Source organism: Pygocentrus nattereri, chromosome 6 (assembly GCF_015220715.1).
Source record: "Pygocentrus nattereri isolate fPygNat1 chromosome 6, fPygNat1.pri, whole genome shotgun sequence".
Taxonomy (NCBI): Eukaryota; Metazoa; Chordata; class Actinopteri; order Characiformes; family Serrasalmidae; genus Pygocentrus; species Pygocentrus nattereri.
This window is the reverse complement of record NC_051216.1, coordinates 27,998,743-28,017,460: the sequence shown is the minus strand read 5'-3', so window position 1 is coordinate 28,017,460 and position 18,718 is coordinate 27,998,743. Positions and strand designations below refer to the sequence as shown.

At 41.9% G+C, this 18,718-nt stretch overlaps 1 protein-coding gene across 5 annotated transcripts in view; it reads right to left on the bottom strand.

The window, feature by feature from the left end:
- myo16 (myosin XVI) overlaps window positions 1–18,718 on the bottom strand; it is a 226,034-nt gene that overhangs the window by 76,130 nt on the left and 131,186 nt on the right. For all 5 annotated transcript variants that reach the window (XM_037539483.1, XM_017704691.2, XM_037539482.1 and 2 more), the window contains exons 13-17: window positions 16,714–16,841; window positions 8,587–8,692; window positions 7,308–7,425; window positions 5,612–5,753; window positions 4,311–4,425 (exon numbers count right to left, since the gene is read on the bottom strand). In XM_037539483.1, coding sequence (XP_037395380.1) covers window positions 4,311–4,425; window positions 5,612–5,753; window positions 7,308–7,425; window positions 8,587–8,692; window positions 16,714–16,841 — 609 coding nt within the window. The remainder of the gene's footprint in view (window positions 1–4,310; window positions 4,426–5,611; window positions 5,754–7,307; window positions 7,426–8,586; window positions 8,693–16,713; window positions 16,842–18,718) is intronic.

Here is an 18,718-nt window from a genome sequence, read left to right as displayed (position 1 = left end):
ATCTCACATATTTGTAACCACCCCCTGCATGTTTATATCACATAGATACTGTTCGGGTCAATATGACCCAGCAGTCAAACTGGAGGTAAATGGGTGTCAAAAATGTCAGAGTATGTCTTTCTTTGCAACTGTGAGACATATTTCACCCCAATCACACACACACACACACAGAGAGAGAGAGAAAGAGGTGCAGATGTTATGACTTTTACCTTATAGAAACCATTTATGTTCTCGCGGGTAAACTCCACCCACATTCAGTGGACACTAAACAGGGGAGGGGCAAAATCTAAAATCCTCTGCATGGGAGTACACCCAAAATTACGCTCTGTCAAGCAGACCAGACCTTTACAAAATGAGCAGCTGAAGCAAAAGGATGACAGTCCAGGAGGCTCTGGAAGTCATCATTGATCATGACAGTGAAACAGAGGAGGATGTGTCTGAAGACGAAGACTATCTTGAGCTAAATTCTGATTCTGATGATTCTGATTTTGAACCAGATGAGGGAATTGCTATTCCTATTCCTCCAAGCAAGACATTTGTCTCAAAAAAATGGTGAAATACAGTGGTCTTCATCCCGAAATGTGCGTCAGGCAAAACTGTCTGCAGAAAACATAATAAAGACAGTGCCAGGGCCCACTAGGATGGCACTGAGTTGTGTGACTGACATCAAGTCAGCCTTTGAGCTGGTCATGCCAGATTCAATACAAAAAAATCATTCTGGAAATGACAAATCTAGAAGGGAGGCGTGTTTTGGGGGAGAAGTGGAAGGAGCTGGACAAAAGACATTTAGATGCATATTTGGGGCTCCTCATCCTGGGGGGGTCTATAAGTCGAAGGATGAATTGACAGTCGGTCTGTGGGATGCAGAGAGAGGCAGGGGTATATTTTGAGCCACAATGTCTCTGGAGACTTTTCATATTTTCTCCAGAGTAATTCGATTTGATAATCGAGAGACAAGGGCTGATAGACGGAAGAGAGACAAGCTGGCAGCTATTAGGACAGTGTGGGACAAGTGGGTAGAGCAACGTCCACTACTCTACAACCCAAGCCCTAATATCACAGTGGATGAAAGGCTGGTGCCAGGTCTGCAGGCCATCTGACGATGTCAAGACAAACATGACCTGTGTGAAATGTGCAAAATTCATTTGCACAAAGCACAGTGTGATGACATGTCACTCGTGTGCTGTGTAGATAGTAGTTCATTTCTGGTTCATAGTGCATGCATGTAAAACTGTTGTGTTTTTTATGTTGGCATATCCAAAGTAATAAAGTAGTGAAACATTAAAAAAAGTTTGAACATGCATTTTTTTTTAATGAAAAACGAGTGAATTATCCTAATTGAACCATTACCTGTTACAGGTAAAGAACACCATTGCACTAAATATTGGTAGAATAATTAGCAATGGAGTTAGTAATTAAATATTCACACTGCTTGTTAGGATTTTTTTGGTTTCAGATATCTTTTGGGTAATTAAACATGTACCGGGAACACCATGTCTGTTCCTGACAAATGAACATAACAGGAGGGTTAAAAAAAAAAAAAAAAAACCCTCACTTTTTCAATGTAGAGAACTCATGAAAAAAGTAAGAAGAGACCAGAAGAATTTTGGTCTAATCTGGTCTGTCTGTAACATAAATAAATAAACACTATTTCTTCTTAAATGTAACTTAGGTAAAACAAGTTAAGATGAGTTAATTTGGATAAGTCCTAAAAACTAAAGAGTCGTATGTTGTCAATTATTTTTCAGAATTTTCATTTGTTCTCTTTACATTACGTTATTTTTGTATCACAGCATACCCTTATGCTAAATGTTATGAGTATAAACAATTTGTGCTTTCTGTTCAGTTTTAATAGTTAAGCCAATAGCCAGGAATGATTTTAGTTGATAAATATCATCCCCCAAGCACTTTGCAAACAGAAAGCTAAGATGCTTGAAGCCATTTGAATCTTCAGAAATGGACGCCTTTTGTCAATAAGACAGTATGTAGCCATTGGATATGCAGTCATTTGTTTATTACTTCATGAAACAATCCATTTTAAAATAAAGGAGTTGTTTTGGACACCAGTGCTTTACACACGAATGAATATTTGCACCAAAGCACAGGGAAGGACTTTATCCATTTTGAGTAAACACTGAACAACATTTTTGTATATTAATTAACTAACTCGTTTGAGGTAATTAAATGGGCTGATATAGGTTTCACGAAATTCCATATCAGTGCATCCCTAATACAATACAGCACAATTTACATAACATCTTCAGCGGTCTCCATCAAGTCTTTTCATTCCAGTCATGCAGCCATTCTCTCCAACCTGCAGTAAACTTTCTTATTCTGTCAAAATCTCCCTAAGCTCCAATTAACTGCCCCCACCCCCTTCTTCTCTCTCAGCACACCTTATGGAATTCCCCATCAAACTAATACTGCTACATTGTGCCGATCAGGTTGATTTCAATTGGGAACACACATACATACTTATGCACAGGCTGAGTGAGGTTGTTGTGGCAGCACAGTAAAAACTACTCTGAGGTTTGTCTGTTATTAGCTGGTAAGTCATCAGTCTGCAGACATACGGTAATGAGCTTCAGAGAGTAGTATTACTGTGCTCTTACTGTAAACTCCTATAACGCAGCATAAGACCATGTCTAGAGCTGCTGCCAACGCCCAAGGCTACACAGCTCACAAAAACACACAAGCCCTCTGTACCAGAGCCTCAAAAAACACACACTTCTTTTACTCACAGGAGACAGTTGCGTATTAATGTCTGCTCCAGGTTAATTACAGACTAATAAGTTTATATTGTAGAAAGATATGTATACAGAAAATCTGATGTGGTAATTAGCATGCCTGAGTTTGTGTGTGTGTGAATGTGACAGCGGCACCACATTAATGACTTGTATTGGTCAGTATTTTTCTGTGTCAGGAAAAAAAGAAAAGAAAAAACAACACAAAGTATTAATTTATCAGAATTTTTTTTTTTTTTTTTACCCGATTTTCTCTCCAATTTAGTCGTTTCCGATTCCACCCGATAGTTAGGACTCCCCCAATCATATGATGCTACCAACGCTAGGAGGGTGAAGCTAGCACACGCTTCCTCCGAGACCTGTGAAACCAATCACCGCTTCTTTTCAAGCTGCCGCTCACACAACAATATTGGACAGCTGAACGTGCTCAGAGGAAAGTGCCAACCGCCAGATCTGTTACGTCAGCTAACAGACGTCTGCGTTGACTACTATCGCGTTGAGTGATGGGAGGAGAAGGGGGGGCATCTACCCACCCAGAGAGAGCGAGGCCAATTGTGCTCTTTTGGACTCCCGGCTACAAATGGCAGTAGCATCACCAGGGATCGAACTAGAAATGTCAGTTTTTCTATTCATTCTTCCACTATGACAGGATAACTCAAGACTAAGAGTCTGAAAGGATGTGTAGCTGTTTAAAAAGTCATTAGTTTGAGCTGTTTTGTATAATTTTGTCTTCATTTTTTTTTCTTTTTCCAATTTTTGCTTTTCAACATCATTTGAGCACAGCAGCTGCCCTTTATATTGTGTGACTTATGATGAATGGACCAACAGAAATACTTAAAAATGCTTGGAATGGAATCTCTTTATATTAACTTCTATTAAAATTAAAGAATGTTTTTGAATCTTTGTTTTCAGCAACAAGTTTATTGTGGTTGGAAATGTTCAACAGGAGTGTGAGTAGGTCTGTGTCGGGTTTCATATTTGGCTCTACCAATCAGGCATGGTGAGTCAGGTCACATGTACGGGTTGTGTTTGGGCATCCATTTCATGCCTGTGCAGACGTCTAGTATACCCAGTGGGTTCCAAAGGTCAGAGACTGCTTGTGAAAGTGCTTCAATTTGCATTTCTTTCTAATTCGATTCAAGATTTTTCATTACAAATTATATTATCAGTGTAGCAATTTAGGTGAAAAGCAGAGTTTTTACATTTTTTTGCTTTTTAATGAAAGTCTGCACTCAAGCAGGCAATGCATTCCATGAGATTATGTGAAGACCTCTGATGAATTGATCTGATGAAACTGATGAACCAAGAGTTGTATGAACACAAGCTTGAATGAAAAGGACGAGACTCAAAAAAACCCTAAAAAAAATCTGATTTTTTCTCTTTTTTTTGTCAAATACTACTTAAATTTGAATAGTGCAAAATCATGAATCTTGATTTTATTTAACTTTTTTAATTTCTAAAAAGTCATATCTTAGATTTCCAACGTGGTTTCAGACTTTTGGATCCCACTGTATGTATGCTACTAGTAAGACTGAGTTGCAATAAAGAGGAAAATACAGACTATACCAGTTTGTTGAAGCCAAGTGCACGCAGGGCTTGTTTCAGGGCTGCCAACTTTTCCCTGCTCTGAGGGCAGGCTGTGCCCACTGCAGGAGCTTCACCAGATGCCCAGCTAAGGTACCTGACATATACGTAAACATAAAAACACAACATTTATTTTAAATAATAAAAAACTGCACCACTATAAACAGCAGCAGATAGCCTAATGGTTGAACAACTCCACTGTAACTTCAGAAGTAGCTGACAGGGAACCTTTATTACAATATGTAACTCGTATTTACTGAAACCTGTGTCAAATCTGCTTCCATAACACCAAAAATCAGGACAGACACGATTTAAGTGACTGCTCTGAAGATGACATAAGCAATCTGCTTTTCTGAGAGACATCACACCTAGTTGAGACCTAGAAAGGATTTTCTGTTAAAAAAGTGGAACAGTGAACTTTTACTCCACTACTAGGCTTAATCTGTTTCCAGATTAACCACCCCACTACTCACAAAACACACCGGTTTAAACAAAAGTCCACGCACACAAGCAAACACCAGAGCCTGTGACCTGGTTCTGAGATTTTTGCACAATCATGTTGTGAATGCAAAATTCATGAGCAGTACATGAAATAGCAGGTCACAGAGTAAGAGCTTAATGTTCAAACAAACACATTGGTGCTGACACCTGCGGATGTGCTCTGGAGTAAAACTGTGCCTATGTGATGCTTAACTTGATTTACCAACTAATGTGACATGTCAGTTTCTAAATAGAGTTTGCATGTTAAAAGCTTAGTCAGAGCAACTTAGCAGTTCATGCAAATTATCCAATGAAAGCCAAACAGCTGACGTGTTTTTGTTAAATGCCAGTTAAAAGCACTTGAATAACCATGACTACTCTTCCAATTACACTATATTTTACCTGTTTTTATATGCTTGTCTTTCCAAACCCACTTGGGTAGAAGCAGAAGTAGCAGTACTGACTTAACCTACAAAGCGGCGGCAGTACTTCCCAGAATACCCATATTATACCCATATACCCAAACCTATCTGATGTACTGACAGAAGTCCTTAACTGTTATTCCTACTTTTTATGTACTTTTGAGTAAAAACGAACATGCTAAAAGTAGCCCCTACGCTACCAATAGAACACAATGAAATTGAACTAAAAGAGTAATTAGTAAATAAATAGTAATGATTGAACTGTAACAGTACATTTTTCCTCACAAATTGAGTAGAAGTAGAAGGACCATTTAAGATTATCTAGTTGCTATCTGTCTATGTACCGTAAGAATATTATTAGAGTTTTTACAGTATTTTTACCTGTGAGCTAGGAGATTGTTGAGGTAAAGGTTGCTCTTCTCTTCAGCTGAAAGGCCCTCAGCCATCAGATAGAAGATGTTGAAATTCTGCTGCGGCACGCAGATGAGCCGGCCCTTTTCCAGCATGTAGGTGTACACACGGGCTGACCACACACACAAACAGAACAAAATTTAATTCCTCCAAATGAGAGAAAAAAAATAATAAAATCACTGCAAACAGGTTTTACTAGAGTATAAAATGGAACATTAGAACACCTACAATACACCCACCATTAATGCAACATAATCCCTAGCAATCATGCAGCATCATCGCTGTTATATCAAACCTGTTCTATTTATTTATTTATTTATTAATTTTTACTGTATTTGAAAATCAAAGTTGCCCATTACATTATGTGAATATTTTCTGATGTATGGACCAAGAGAAACAGACAGAGAAATCTCTTTTTATTAACGTTCAAGTTCACTAGGTAGCTCTGGGGCAGATATAGTGGTGCCTTCAATTAAATCATATAAGGCAAAAAGACAGTGTGACACGGGTCTGCTGAAAAATGCACAGAGTGCTGGCGCCCTCTGTAGGAAAAGCAGTCCCACCAAAACTATATTACCATGTCAGATTAGACATTCACAGTGCATTCAACCTTTACGGAGCTTTCACACTTACTATTTTTTGGTGTGGACCAATAAAATTATATGTCAGAACAAACAACAGACTGGTTCGTTCTGACAGAACTTCACCTGTATACAGGTGTACACCTCACACAACTTTGGACCAAAAATCAGGGATCTCAGTCCATTTCCAGGTGAACTCAATCTGGATCAATTCACCACACACTTTTCTCTTCTAGCAACACGTTGGTATGGTACTAAGTGCAAAATCTGCCTGTTTTAACATGTGACTCTTTACAGATGCTTATATTGTTTCATATTTATTATATTGCTAATAGTGAGAAAGCAGTGATTGTGAAGTCACATGGATCACAGATATATTTCACAGAATATATCATAGGTGGGGCCAAGCAACTGATCAGATGGGTTAAATTCACTGTAAAGTATAATTAAATCAATAAATCATAGAGATAAAGTTTTTATAACTAACCGTAAAGAGTCTATTTTCTTGCAACATGGGTATAAAGCATTATATACGTATAACATGTGTAGATACATACATATCATAGAAATTACACACTGTCAATATATTTGAGGGATACATTTGGATAAAAAAAATTAAATCAGTATTAAATTAGTGTTTTTGCACTAATGGAGAGAAACTTTACAGTAACAGAGTCCCTCGCCACCAAATTCCTGACCAATCAAAGACAAAAAAAACCCACCAAATTTTGTGCACTATAGCCATTGCAATGTGAAACCAATCAAATCAAACAAAAAAAGATACAATGTCACAAAAACCTAAACTCCTAAACTCCTTGCAAAGCTTCTTCTTCATCTTCTTTCCTGTTTGCTTCTAAGGTGAATCAGCAATCTGTGTAACCTAAACGATTGGAACATTTCTCAAGGAATTGCCACATGTAAATGGCTAATCGCTGTCCACTTAAAATCTGATTATTCATGACAGATGTTAATACCAATGTAAACAGGGCCCTTTAGTCTCCAGCTGCACAGCCAAGTCTGAACTTTGTTATTACATTCTGCAGGATAATAACTATTTGCTCTTGGAAATTGTACCAAATACTGACCTCTGAGCAGAGTTCTCCTTTTTTCACAGTACTGTAGACAGAGCAGCTTCATAAAGCGGCTCGCATTGTTGTTCATTGGTGTCTTAGCGTGACCGAAAGCCTCTAGGATAGCATTCACCTGAAAAACAAACAGGTAAACAAATAAATGAATCTCAGATAGGACTAGTTGTACTCTTGGACTACAATGCAATATGACAGAACCTTATCAGAATGTCCTTAGGCACAATTAAGAAGTCTAACAAAAATTCAAGACATGCATTCAAAAGATGCTGTTAAACTTTCCACCACCAGATGGCAGAGTGATACCAATGCTGTAGAATATACTCTAGCAGCACAAATCAGTGCATCTGTGCACACTGACCTAAATGTGGAGCTTAGGCTTGTGACTTCATCTGATGCAACATGTACATTGTACTTAGAGCTTTGAGCTCATACCCCCTGCTACACACCCCACAGGCTACAGCAGAAAGATTCTCAGCACTCAATTCCCCCCATTAATCCCTCAAAGCATTTAATTCTCCAGCGACTTAAAAGAACTGCTTCAAATACTGTTGCCTTTTGGAACAGGATCTGTAGCAACTCAAAGCACACACAGTATATACCAGAGCTACTTAAGTGAATTTCAAAAATATGAAGCCTATTTAACCCAACAGTTCTGCACAGTATTTAACACACACTTAACAGTGTCCAAAGCAGGTAACGCCTCTCAAAGCTACCACACAGAAAGCTATCACATGACATGCCTGAACACCTCAGACAATGTTTTACAATAGTTCTGAGATAATGTTTTGGCCTAAAACATTTTTTTCTTAAAATACATCCATGGCAAAGAGGGACATGCAGGATATTGTATAGTAAAATACTAAAAATGTTAAAATGATTAAAAATAGTACTGTGAATACATGTTCTTCTCAGAAAAAACTCAGAACACACAAGAAAGTTCAGTTCATTCCTTTGAAAAGAATTCCAAGTTGGTATAGTTCACTATAATGCACTATTTCACATCAAATCACTCTAAATGACTTTGCTTACATCTCAGCAATTGAATTATGCAGAAATTCCACTTTAAGCAGTAAGCTAATTAGTAGTCCACATCTCAGTGAGAGCATGAGATGAGATGAACAAGCACGAGGTGCTTGTTAATTAGCCATGACCAACTGATTTTTTTTTAATTAACATCTTTGAATTCCTAATGGACAAAATCAGTTTAGTCTACAGCGAGAAAGTGCTTTAGAAAATAAATAAGACTAAGATCTCTGGCCCTGGCGGAAGTACTCACATGCTTCATGCGTGGCTCCAGGGCAAAGTCTTTGGGGCAAGAGCGTGCAGCCAGGTGCTTAAGGATGTGCTTACAGGCCTCTGACTTTCCAGAACCACTTTCTCCACTGAAAAACACATACACAAGTTTCTACTGTTAGTCTTTTCCAAACAAAAATACACTCATATTTCCCTGTATTTCACAGAGACCGTTAAGTCATATATACACGATCAGACACATTATGCCTGTTTCTACGCTCTTTGTTTCTATGCTCCACTTCCTTGTTTCTACGCTCATCGTCAATTTTATCAGCTCCACTTACTATATAGGTGCACTCTGTAGTTCTACAATTACAGGCTGTAGTTCATCTGTTTCTCCCCTATGGACCCTTAGAGCAGGTACTATTTGGGTGGTGGATCATTCTCAGCACTGCAGTAACACTGATGTGGTGGTGGTGTGTTAGTGTGTGTTGTGCTGGTATGAGTGAATCAGACACAACAGTGCTGCTGGAGTTTTAAACATCTCAGTGGCACTGCTGGATTGAGAATAGTCCATCAACCAAAAATATCCAGCCAACAGTGTCCTTTGACCACTGATGATGGACTAGAGTATGACCAACACAAACTGTACAGTAGTAGACGAGCTATCATCTCTGACTTTACATCTAGAAGGTGGACTAACAAGGTAGGAGTGGCTAATAAAGTGGACAGAGCATGGACACAGTGTTTAAAAGCTCCAGCAGCACTGCTGTGTCTGACATATAAATATATTGTCACATGCTTTTTCATATGCACTGTACTTCCATCCATCCATCCATCCATCCATTATCTTCCGCTTGTCCGGGGTTCGGGTCGCGGGGGCAGCATCCTAAGCAATGAAGCCCAGACCTCCCTTTCCCCAGCCACTTCCACCAGCTCTCCAAGGGGGATTCCGAGGCGCTCCCAGGCCAGCTGGGCGATATAGTCGCGCCAGCGTGTCCTGGGTCTTCCCCGGGGTCTCCTCCCAGGTGGACTCGCCTGTGACACCTCCCGAGGAAGGCGTCCAGGAGGCATCCTAACCAGATGCCCGAACCACCTCAGCTGGCTCCTCTCGACGTGAAGAAGCAGCGGCTCTACTCCGAGTCCCTCCCGGATGACTGAACTTCTCACCCTATCTCTAAGGGAGAGTCCAGACACCCTGCGGAGGAAACTCATTTCGGCCGCTTGTATTCGCGATCTTATTCTTTCGGTCATTACCCAAAGCTCATGACCATAGGTGAGGGTGGGAACGTAGATCGACCGGTAAATCGAGAGCCTTGCCTTATGGCTCAGCTCTTTCTTTACCACAACAGACCGGTAAAGAGCCCGCATCACTGCTGACCCAGCACCAATCCGCCTGTCAATCTCCCACTCCCTTGTACCATCACTCGTAAACAAGACCCCGAGATACTTGAACTCCTCCACTTGAGGCAAGAGCCTATCCCCGACCCAGAGAGGGCTCTCCACCCTTTTCCGCCTGAGAACCATGGTCTCGGATTTAGAGGTACTGATTCTCATCCCAGCCGCTTCACACTCGGCTGCAAACCGATCCAGCGAAAGCTGAAGTTCGTGGCCTGATGTCCCCAATAGGACCACATCATCTGCAAACAGCAGTGATGTGACCCTGAGGTCACCAAACCGGACACCCTCCATCCCTTGACTGCGCCTAGAAATTCTATCCATAAAAATTATGAATAGAATCGGTGACAAAGGGCAGCCCTGACGGAGTCCAACTCTCACTGGGAACAAGTCTGACTTACTGCCGGCTATGCGAACCAAACTCCAGCTTTGTTTGTACAGGGCCTGAATGGCTCGTAGCAAAGAGCCATGTACCCCGTACTCCTGAAGCACCTCCCACAGAATACCCTGGGGAACACAGTCGAATGCCTTCTCCAGATCCACAAAGCACATGTGGACTGGTTGGGCAAACTCCCATGAACCCTCCAGAATCCTGGAGAGGGTGAAGAGTTGGTCCAGTGTTCCACGACCAGGGCGGAACCCGCACTGTTCCTCCTGGATCCGAGGTTCGACTATAAGCCGGACTCTCTTCTCCAGTACCCCTGCATAGACCTTGCCAGGGAGGCTGAGGAGTGTGATTCCCCTGTAGTTGGAACACACCCTCCGGTCCCCTTTTTTAAAAAGAGGCACCACCACCCCAGTCTGCCAATCCAGTGGCACCGCCGCCGATGTCCACGCAATGTTGAAAAGGCGTGTCAGCCAAGACAGCCCCACAACATCCAGAGCCTTGAGGAACTCAGGGGGGATCTCATCCACCCCTGGAGCCTTGCCACCAAGGAGCTTCTTAACTACCTTAGCGACTTCGGCCTCAGTAATGGACAAGCCTATTCCCATGTCCCCAGACTCAGCCTCCTCACTGGAGAACGTGTCGGTGGGATTGAGAAGGTCCTCAAAGTATTCCTTCCACCGCCCAATGACGTCTTCAGTCGAAGTCAGCAGCACACCAACTCCACTATATACAGTGCTAGTGGCACACTGCTTTCCCCTTCTGAGTCGCCTGACGGTTTGCCAGAATCTTTTCGGAGCCGACTTAAAGTCAGTTTCCAAGGCCTCACCAAACTCCTCCCATACACGGGTTTTTGCCTTGGCAACAACTGAAGCCGCAGATCGCTTGGCCTGTCGATACCTGCCAGCTGCCTCTGGTGTCCCACAGGCCAACCATGCCCGGTAGGACTCCTTCTTCAGCTTGACGGCATCTCTCACCTGGGGTGTCCACCACCGGGTTCGAGGATTACCGCCCCGACAGGCACCAACTACCTTACGGCCACAGCTACAGTCAGCCGCTTCAGCAATGGAGGAACGGAACATGGCCCATTCTGAGTCAATGTCCCCCACCTCCCCCGATATCTGGTCAAAGTTCTGACGGAGGTGTGAGTTGAAGATCAATCTGACAGGTTCTTCTGCTAGACGTTCCCAGCAAACCCTCACTATGCGTTTAGGCTTGCCTGGTCTGACCGGCATCTTCCCCCACCACCTGATCCAACTCGCCACCAGGTGGTGATCAGTTGACAGCTCAGCTCCTCTCTTTACCCGAGTGTCCAAAACACATGGCCGCAAGTCCGATGACACGACTACAAAGTCAATCATTGAACTGCGGCCTAGGGTGTCCTGGTGCCATGTGCACTTATGGACATCCTTGTGTTCAAACATGGTGTTCGTGATGGACAAACTGTGGTTTGCGCAGAAGTCCAAAAACTGAACACCACTCGGGTTCAGATCAGAGAGGCCATTCCTCCCAATCACACCCCTCCAGGTCTCACTGTCATTGCCCACGTGAGCGTTGAAGTCCCTCAGTAGGACAATAGAGTCTCCAGGAGGAGCACTTTCAAGCACCCTTCCCAAGGACTCTAAGAAGGCTGGGTACTCTGAACTGCTGTTCGGTGCATAAGCACAGACAACAGTCAGGACCCGTTCCCCAACCCGAAGGCGTAGGGAAGCTACCCTCTCGTCCACCGGAGAAAACCCCAACATACAGGCACCGAGTCGAGGGGCTATGAGAAAGCCCACACCTGCCCGCCGCCTCTCACCATGGGCAACTCCAGAAAAGAATAAAGTCCAGCCCCTCTCAAGGAGATTGGACCCAGAGCCCAAGCTGTGTGTTGAGGTGAGCCCGACTATATCTAGCCGGTATCTCTCAACCTCGCGCACCAACTCAGGCTCCTTCCCCGCCAGTGAGGTAACGTTCCAAGTTCCAAAAGCCAGTTTCAGCAACCGAGGATCAGAACGCCAAGGCCCACGCCTTCGGACACTGCCCGATCCACAACGCACCAAACCCCTACTACTGCCCCTCCCATTGGTGGTGGGTCGATGGGAGGGGGGACTCTTGTAACTCCTTCGGGCTGGGCCCGGCCGGGCACCATGAGTAAATGCCCGGCCACCAGACGCTCACTGGCGAGCCCCTCCCCCAGGCCTGGCTCCAGGGTGGGGCCCCGGTAACCCTGTTCCGGGCAGGGTACACAAGTCCTGTTTTTGTGTCTTCATAGGGGTTATTATGGATCACACTTTGTCTGACCTGTCACCTAGGACCAGTTTGCCATGGGAGACCCTACCAGGAGCTTTTGCTCCAGACAACATAGCTCCTAAGATCATTCAAGCACGCAAACGCCTCCACCACGATAAGGTGGTGATCCAAGGAGAGGATGCACTGTACTTGTATTTTATAATTGTATGTATTGTATTGCACTCTCTATTTGCAGATTATATCTTGGTCACTTGTAGCTCTTGCTAGGGCCTTGGTGGAATGTTATTTCATTCTTCTGCATACTTGTATGTAGTTGCAATGATTGAGGTAAAATTCTTCTTGATTTCAATCTTGAACAGTGTAAGACTCAGATATTATATCTGCATGGCTGATGCTAGGAAGCTAAGTTTAGTACATAAACAGTGTATGAAAACAGACAAGATACTGAAAGTGTGACTCAACTGACTGCCTCTAGCTAAAAGAGTTACTCTGGCTCTCATCATTCACTCTGCAGGTAAACAGTATTTGACGTTGCGGTAGGCTGCTGAGCTGCGTTCATGCTGCAGTATTATGAGCTGAGGCAGGAGCTTCCCTGCCTGGAGCAAAGCAGAGTCTCAGGCTACTAATGCCCTGCGGCTCAGTATGAGAGAGGGGTGGGGGGGTGGGGGGGTGGGGTTGGAATGGTGGCGGCCTGCTCTTGGCTGCTCTGCGAGTATGGATTCTACATCTCTCTGCTCTCTGTCTGAACTCTAGGTGGCAGGCCAGACTGCTTCATTGAAAGATAGCAAAAGGAGTGAACAAACTGTGTGTGAATGTACAGTGTTCAAATGTTTGGAATCATCCATCACCTTTATCACAAGCTTCCATTGTTTTCAGAACACTTTCAGTTTTCCAAAAAATTACCGGTTTGGATATTTTACCACCAATCTCCAAAGTTCAGTCTTAGAAGTTGATTGCCATTTTCTCAGCATAAAAGTACCTAAAGCTTATTCAACCCAACAAGTCTGTACAATACCTGCACAACATTCAACATTTAATAATGTTGAGGTCTGGACTCTCTGGTGGTCTAATGTCTTTCAAATCTAGGTTTGGAAACTTCTCTTTTTTCCTTTTTTTCCTTGGACTTTCTCCTTTCTTACACAAATGTATTCTATTGTATCTGTTCAGAAATATCTCCTGAAAAATGAGTAATTAGTACTTAATGGTCACTTAGACTGGAAATTAAATGAATGAAGGGTGGTCTCTTACTTTTGCATAATTCTGTATGTGCAATCAAAGTGGTTTTATGTTACTGAAAACACATTTCAACCATAATTCTGAGACTTGTGAACGACAAGTCTCAGGTTTCACACAACAGCACACAAAGACTTCATTCTGATCCATAATCTTTTTTCTTTCTGCTGAGTGCTGTTGACACCATGAACTCAATTTCATGAACTCAATTTCCCACCACGTCAAACTTTGTCAGCAGTATGTCCCTGTCCATCAAACTACATTAGATTCAGATTTGCAGAGCAAACAGACCACTCAGTCATTCAGACCAATGTAATTTGTTAGTGTTATGAGCCTGGATATGCTAAGTTGCTGAAGATACATGGACAGCGGTGAGAAGTTATCTGAAGGACAAGCTTATGAGTGTGGAGAGAAGGGGGAGGGCTTTTACTTTATTTTCTGAAAGGTGAAGCTTTGTACCTTGTTCTCTCATTTCTTTTTAGAAATCATCTCCAGGTTGTATTTGAACCCAAGGGCACAATGCATTTGGAGGTAAGCATGTCATGTTTTTTGTGTTTGTATGTGCTTCTAAAGTGCACTCAGCCATTTTTGCTTCTGCCTGTAATTGCTGGTGTGCTGCAAAACTGCTCTCCTCTCACCTGAGAGGCAGCCGTGGTGTGTGTGGGAGTATGTGTGTCATTGTGATGGATGGCCCAGGCAGTGTGGGCATTAAAATGTTGCCAGATCCTCTGTACCTCAGCAAAATGTGCAGGCAGTGGCAGCAGTGTAACCTCAAATTGCATATACCGATTTAATTGCAATCAGCAATAACTTGTACCCAGAAAGAGACAAAGAGCAATGCACAATAGCACCCCTGCAGCCACTAATCTCTCTGTGAGTGTTTAACAGGTCTGGATTTACATTCTGTCCATAGGACATTAACCTCTTGCATTTAACACGGCCTGCTGCAGCATGGCTAGAGTGGGGTTAAGAGAAAGAACCTGACTCAGTTGCCTGGACACACAATACAAGCACAGAGACACATCCACACTTGCACATACAATTGTATACAAAAGTTTTGGCACCCCTGGCCACCCCACATATATTTGTGATTTGTGAACTGAAAAGAAGCACGGTCTCTAGGGCAAGTAGGGCTATTTTAAGTTACATATTTCTGCAAATGTTTACACAAAATTACTTCAGATAAACTTCATTCATAAATCTATACTTTACAAGAAAAAAAAGAAAAAAAAAGGTAAAAAAGTTTAGACATCCTTCCAGATGTAAAGTCTAAGAACTTAATTAACTCGATGGGCCTCAAGTCTCTGTCCTAACTGCCATTAGGAACTGTCAAGCTAATAATAAAATTCTAGAGCATAATAAATACTGGCTGAGTATTTGAAAATTACGCTAATTGATGCCTTCAAAGCAATAGAAGGCCTTTAAAATATATCAGTGTTTCCAGCTCAGTTTCCACTGTCTGAAATTTCATTAAGAAATGGCAATTAAAGGGAACTGTAGAAGTCAAAGTAAGATCTGGAAGACAGAACTGCACAGGTTTGATGGAAGAGTGGAGTCCACTAAATATCAGCTAATGTGATGCAGTTTGTCCAAAAACTGAAGCTGAAAACAGGCTTTTATAACAGTGCAACTATTTAAAACAAAAATTGAAATTCACCTGAACTATTTCAAGGAATCCAAGCTGAAGCTTTTGAAAGATTTTGGCCTTCACAGTCCTCTGACTTGAACATCACTGAACAACTATGGATGGTTCTTAAATATGCCGCAACCCGGCCAAAGAATATTACAGAACTAGAAGTCATATGCAAGGAGCAGTGGGTGAAAATTTCAAACAAAAGAATAGAAACACTCCTAGCTGGCTGACGTGTTTGCAAGCTGCAACAAGTCGAAGAAGGTATCACTAAGTACTAACTTTGTAGAGTCCAAACCTTTTCACATTCCACAATTACTACTTTATTTATTTTAAAAATATTTTTTACAACGTGAAAACTCTCTTTTTTCAGTGGACAAAACAATATTCCACAGAGATCAAACATTTAAACAATTATTACTCCAATAAGCTCTAACAGAGTGGCAGTCTTTGAAAAATAAGTAATTTGACTTCTCACGTTAAATATGATTGGCTGCTCATCATAACCGCTATGGGCACACGGACAATGTTTAACCTCTTAAATAGCCACGCTAGAATTTATTACACGCAGTTACTGAATAATAAGACTTAGTATGTAATAAACCTGGAATAAGGTTAAAAGAGAAAAACTAGTTAAGCACGGTTAGATTTTTTTTTTTTTTTTTTTGTGAAGCTAAATGTACTATGTGAGACAGGGCCCTGCTGTAAACATACACGTTTGTGTCTCAATGAAACCTAGAAGTTTGTAGACACCTGCTCCTACGTTTCTTCTGAAATTAACGGTATTAATAGGGAGTTGGTCTTCACTTATGCTGTAGTATTAGACTCTACTCTTCTGGGAAGGCTTTACACTAGATGTTGGAATACTGTGAGGATTTGATCACACTCAACCACAAGAGCATTAGTGAGGTCAACTACTGATGTTAGACAATTAGTTCTGCATCACAAATGCCCCTCCAAACTCATCTCAAAAGTACTGAATGGTGGGGTGCTTTGTTTTCCTGTAGTCAATGCTTGGCACCAGGCATGGTAACCTTAGGCTTATGTACAGCTCCTTCAGAGCGTCCTTTATTCCACCAGAAACGCTTATCAATTTAAACAGATTTTCAGATGAGTTTCAAGTGCAATTTAACCTCAGCACCACTCTGCTCTTAAAAACACATAACCTTGAAAAAAGAGCTGTATAAGGCTGTATTATTGGCCCTTGTAAAGAAAGGAGACTGACATTTGAATAAAGAGAGATTGTAAACACTGCACACATTTGTTCAGCATCATCTGCAGTGTTGTACCTGATGATGAAACACTGTGGGCGTCGCTCCTGCAGCATCATGTGATAGGCTCGCTCAGCAGAGGAGAAAATGTGAGGAGGGAGAGAGGAGCAGAGCCTGCCACTGGAGCTCAGATATAGCTGACTAACCTGATGGACAGACAGACAGAGAGGGAAATATGGAGACAGACAAAGAGATGGGGAGAGAGGTAGGGAGAGGGAGAGAGAGAGCAATTAGGATATATTACACAATTACATAATGCTCCTAATTCCCCCCGAAAAGTGCTGTCGGGTGGCGTAACTTTAGCTTTTACACAATACATGCTGTCAGTATATCGCACGTATGAATGTGTAACTCAACCTCAGGACACACTCCACTAAACAGACACCTGCTGGGTGAGAGTGGGTGGTGTAACACTGATGGTGTGTTTGATAACAGTGATGCTTAATAAAGAAAACAATCCAAGAAAAGATACTACTGCAAGGCTAAGTGATTCATTTTAAATGTCAGGTGAGTTATTACTGCAAAACTCTGACAAAACAAACACATTATGTCTTGTTTTTGTGTGTATGTGCATGTTGATGGGCAAAGCTAAATTTTAGCCCCATTTGGGGAGAACAGGATACTAATGCTGAGATCTCATTACTCGCATTCATGGAGACTCAGCATGCATGCACACATGCACACACACTAACTGATGTACAGAGGACACCGGAAAGACAGAGATGGCCTGAGAGAAAGGGAGAAGGAGCAGGAGACAACAAGTAGGGGAGGGAGGCAAGAGGCCATCTGAGTTCAAAATGAGAAAAAAACATTTTTTAAGCAATTTATGGTTAAAATAGAGAATATGATGAAGTTGAGGTGAAGCCATCAAAAAGATATCCTATAGTACGCTTGAGTATTATAGATTCATCTGTGCTGTGTGTCAAGTGGCCATGATTAGATGCATAATGCCTTCAAGATCTAAAAGTGTAGTTCTCTGTTAAGCATTTAGCATCTCCTGGTTAAACTCAGAAGTGCATATCACCTATGTTCCACAAGAGTCCACCCACAGGATAAGGGGAGGAGGGAACAGCTTGGAACAACGTTTACAACAATAACACACTTTTCTTTTGTGAGCTAATTAGCAAGCTAAGCAAACTTTCAAGTGCAAATCATTAGCCAAGCATAACAAACATACTTTGTGAATAATTGCTTTATCTGGCATAAGCTACAGATTTTGTACCATGGTGCACTGTTGCTTCTTTTTCTGCGCTAACCGTGTAGTTCTCAGCTTGCTAACTAGTAGAAGGGGGCACACAATGTGTTTTACTGAAAGCAGAAAAATAAACCTGGGCTACTTAATTCAAGCTCCGAGTGCCCAGCAAAAAAAAAAAAAAAAAAAGCGCATTGTCTTGTAATTGTTGACAATATCACTGACTGTACAAATTAAAATGCAGTGAAGACTGAGATACACAGATAATACTGTTTCTTTATACATGACAACATCTATAAGGAGCTACACAGGGAAAAATTTCTATGGTAAAGATGATGAAAAGATGAATTTATGTACAGTAAGCTGTGACTCAGAATGTTCAGCTGATTTAGTGACTATATTTATATGCATGTAATATAATATTACATCTTATTTGCATGAATACAAAGATACACTATATTGCCAAAAGTAATTGCTTGTCTGCCTTTACACGCATATGAACTTGAGTGACATCCCATTCTTAATCCAGAGTTTAATATGATATTGGCCCACCCTTTGCAGCTATAACAGCTTCAACTCTTCTGAGAAGGCTTTCCACAAGGTTTATGGGAGTGTTTATGGGAATTTTTGACCATTCTTCCAGAAGCGCATTTGTGAGGTCAGACACTGATGTTGGACGAGAAGGTCTGACTCGCAGTCTTTCCACTTATTCATCCCAAAGGTGTTCTATCAGGTTGAGGCCAGGACTCTGTGCAGTTCAGTCAAGTTCTTCCACACCAGACTCGCTCATCCATGGACCTTGTTTTGTGCACTGGTGTGCAGTCATGTTAA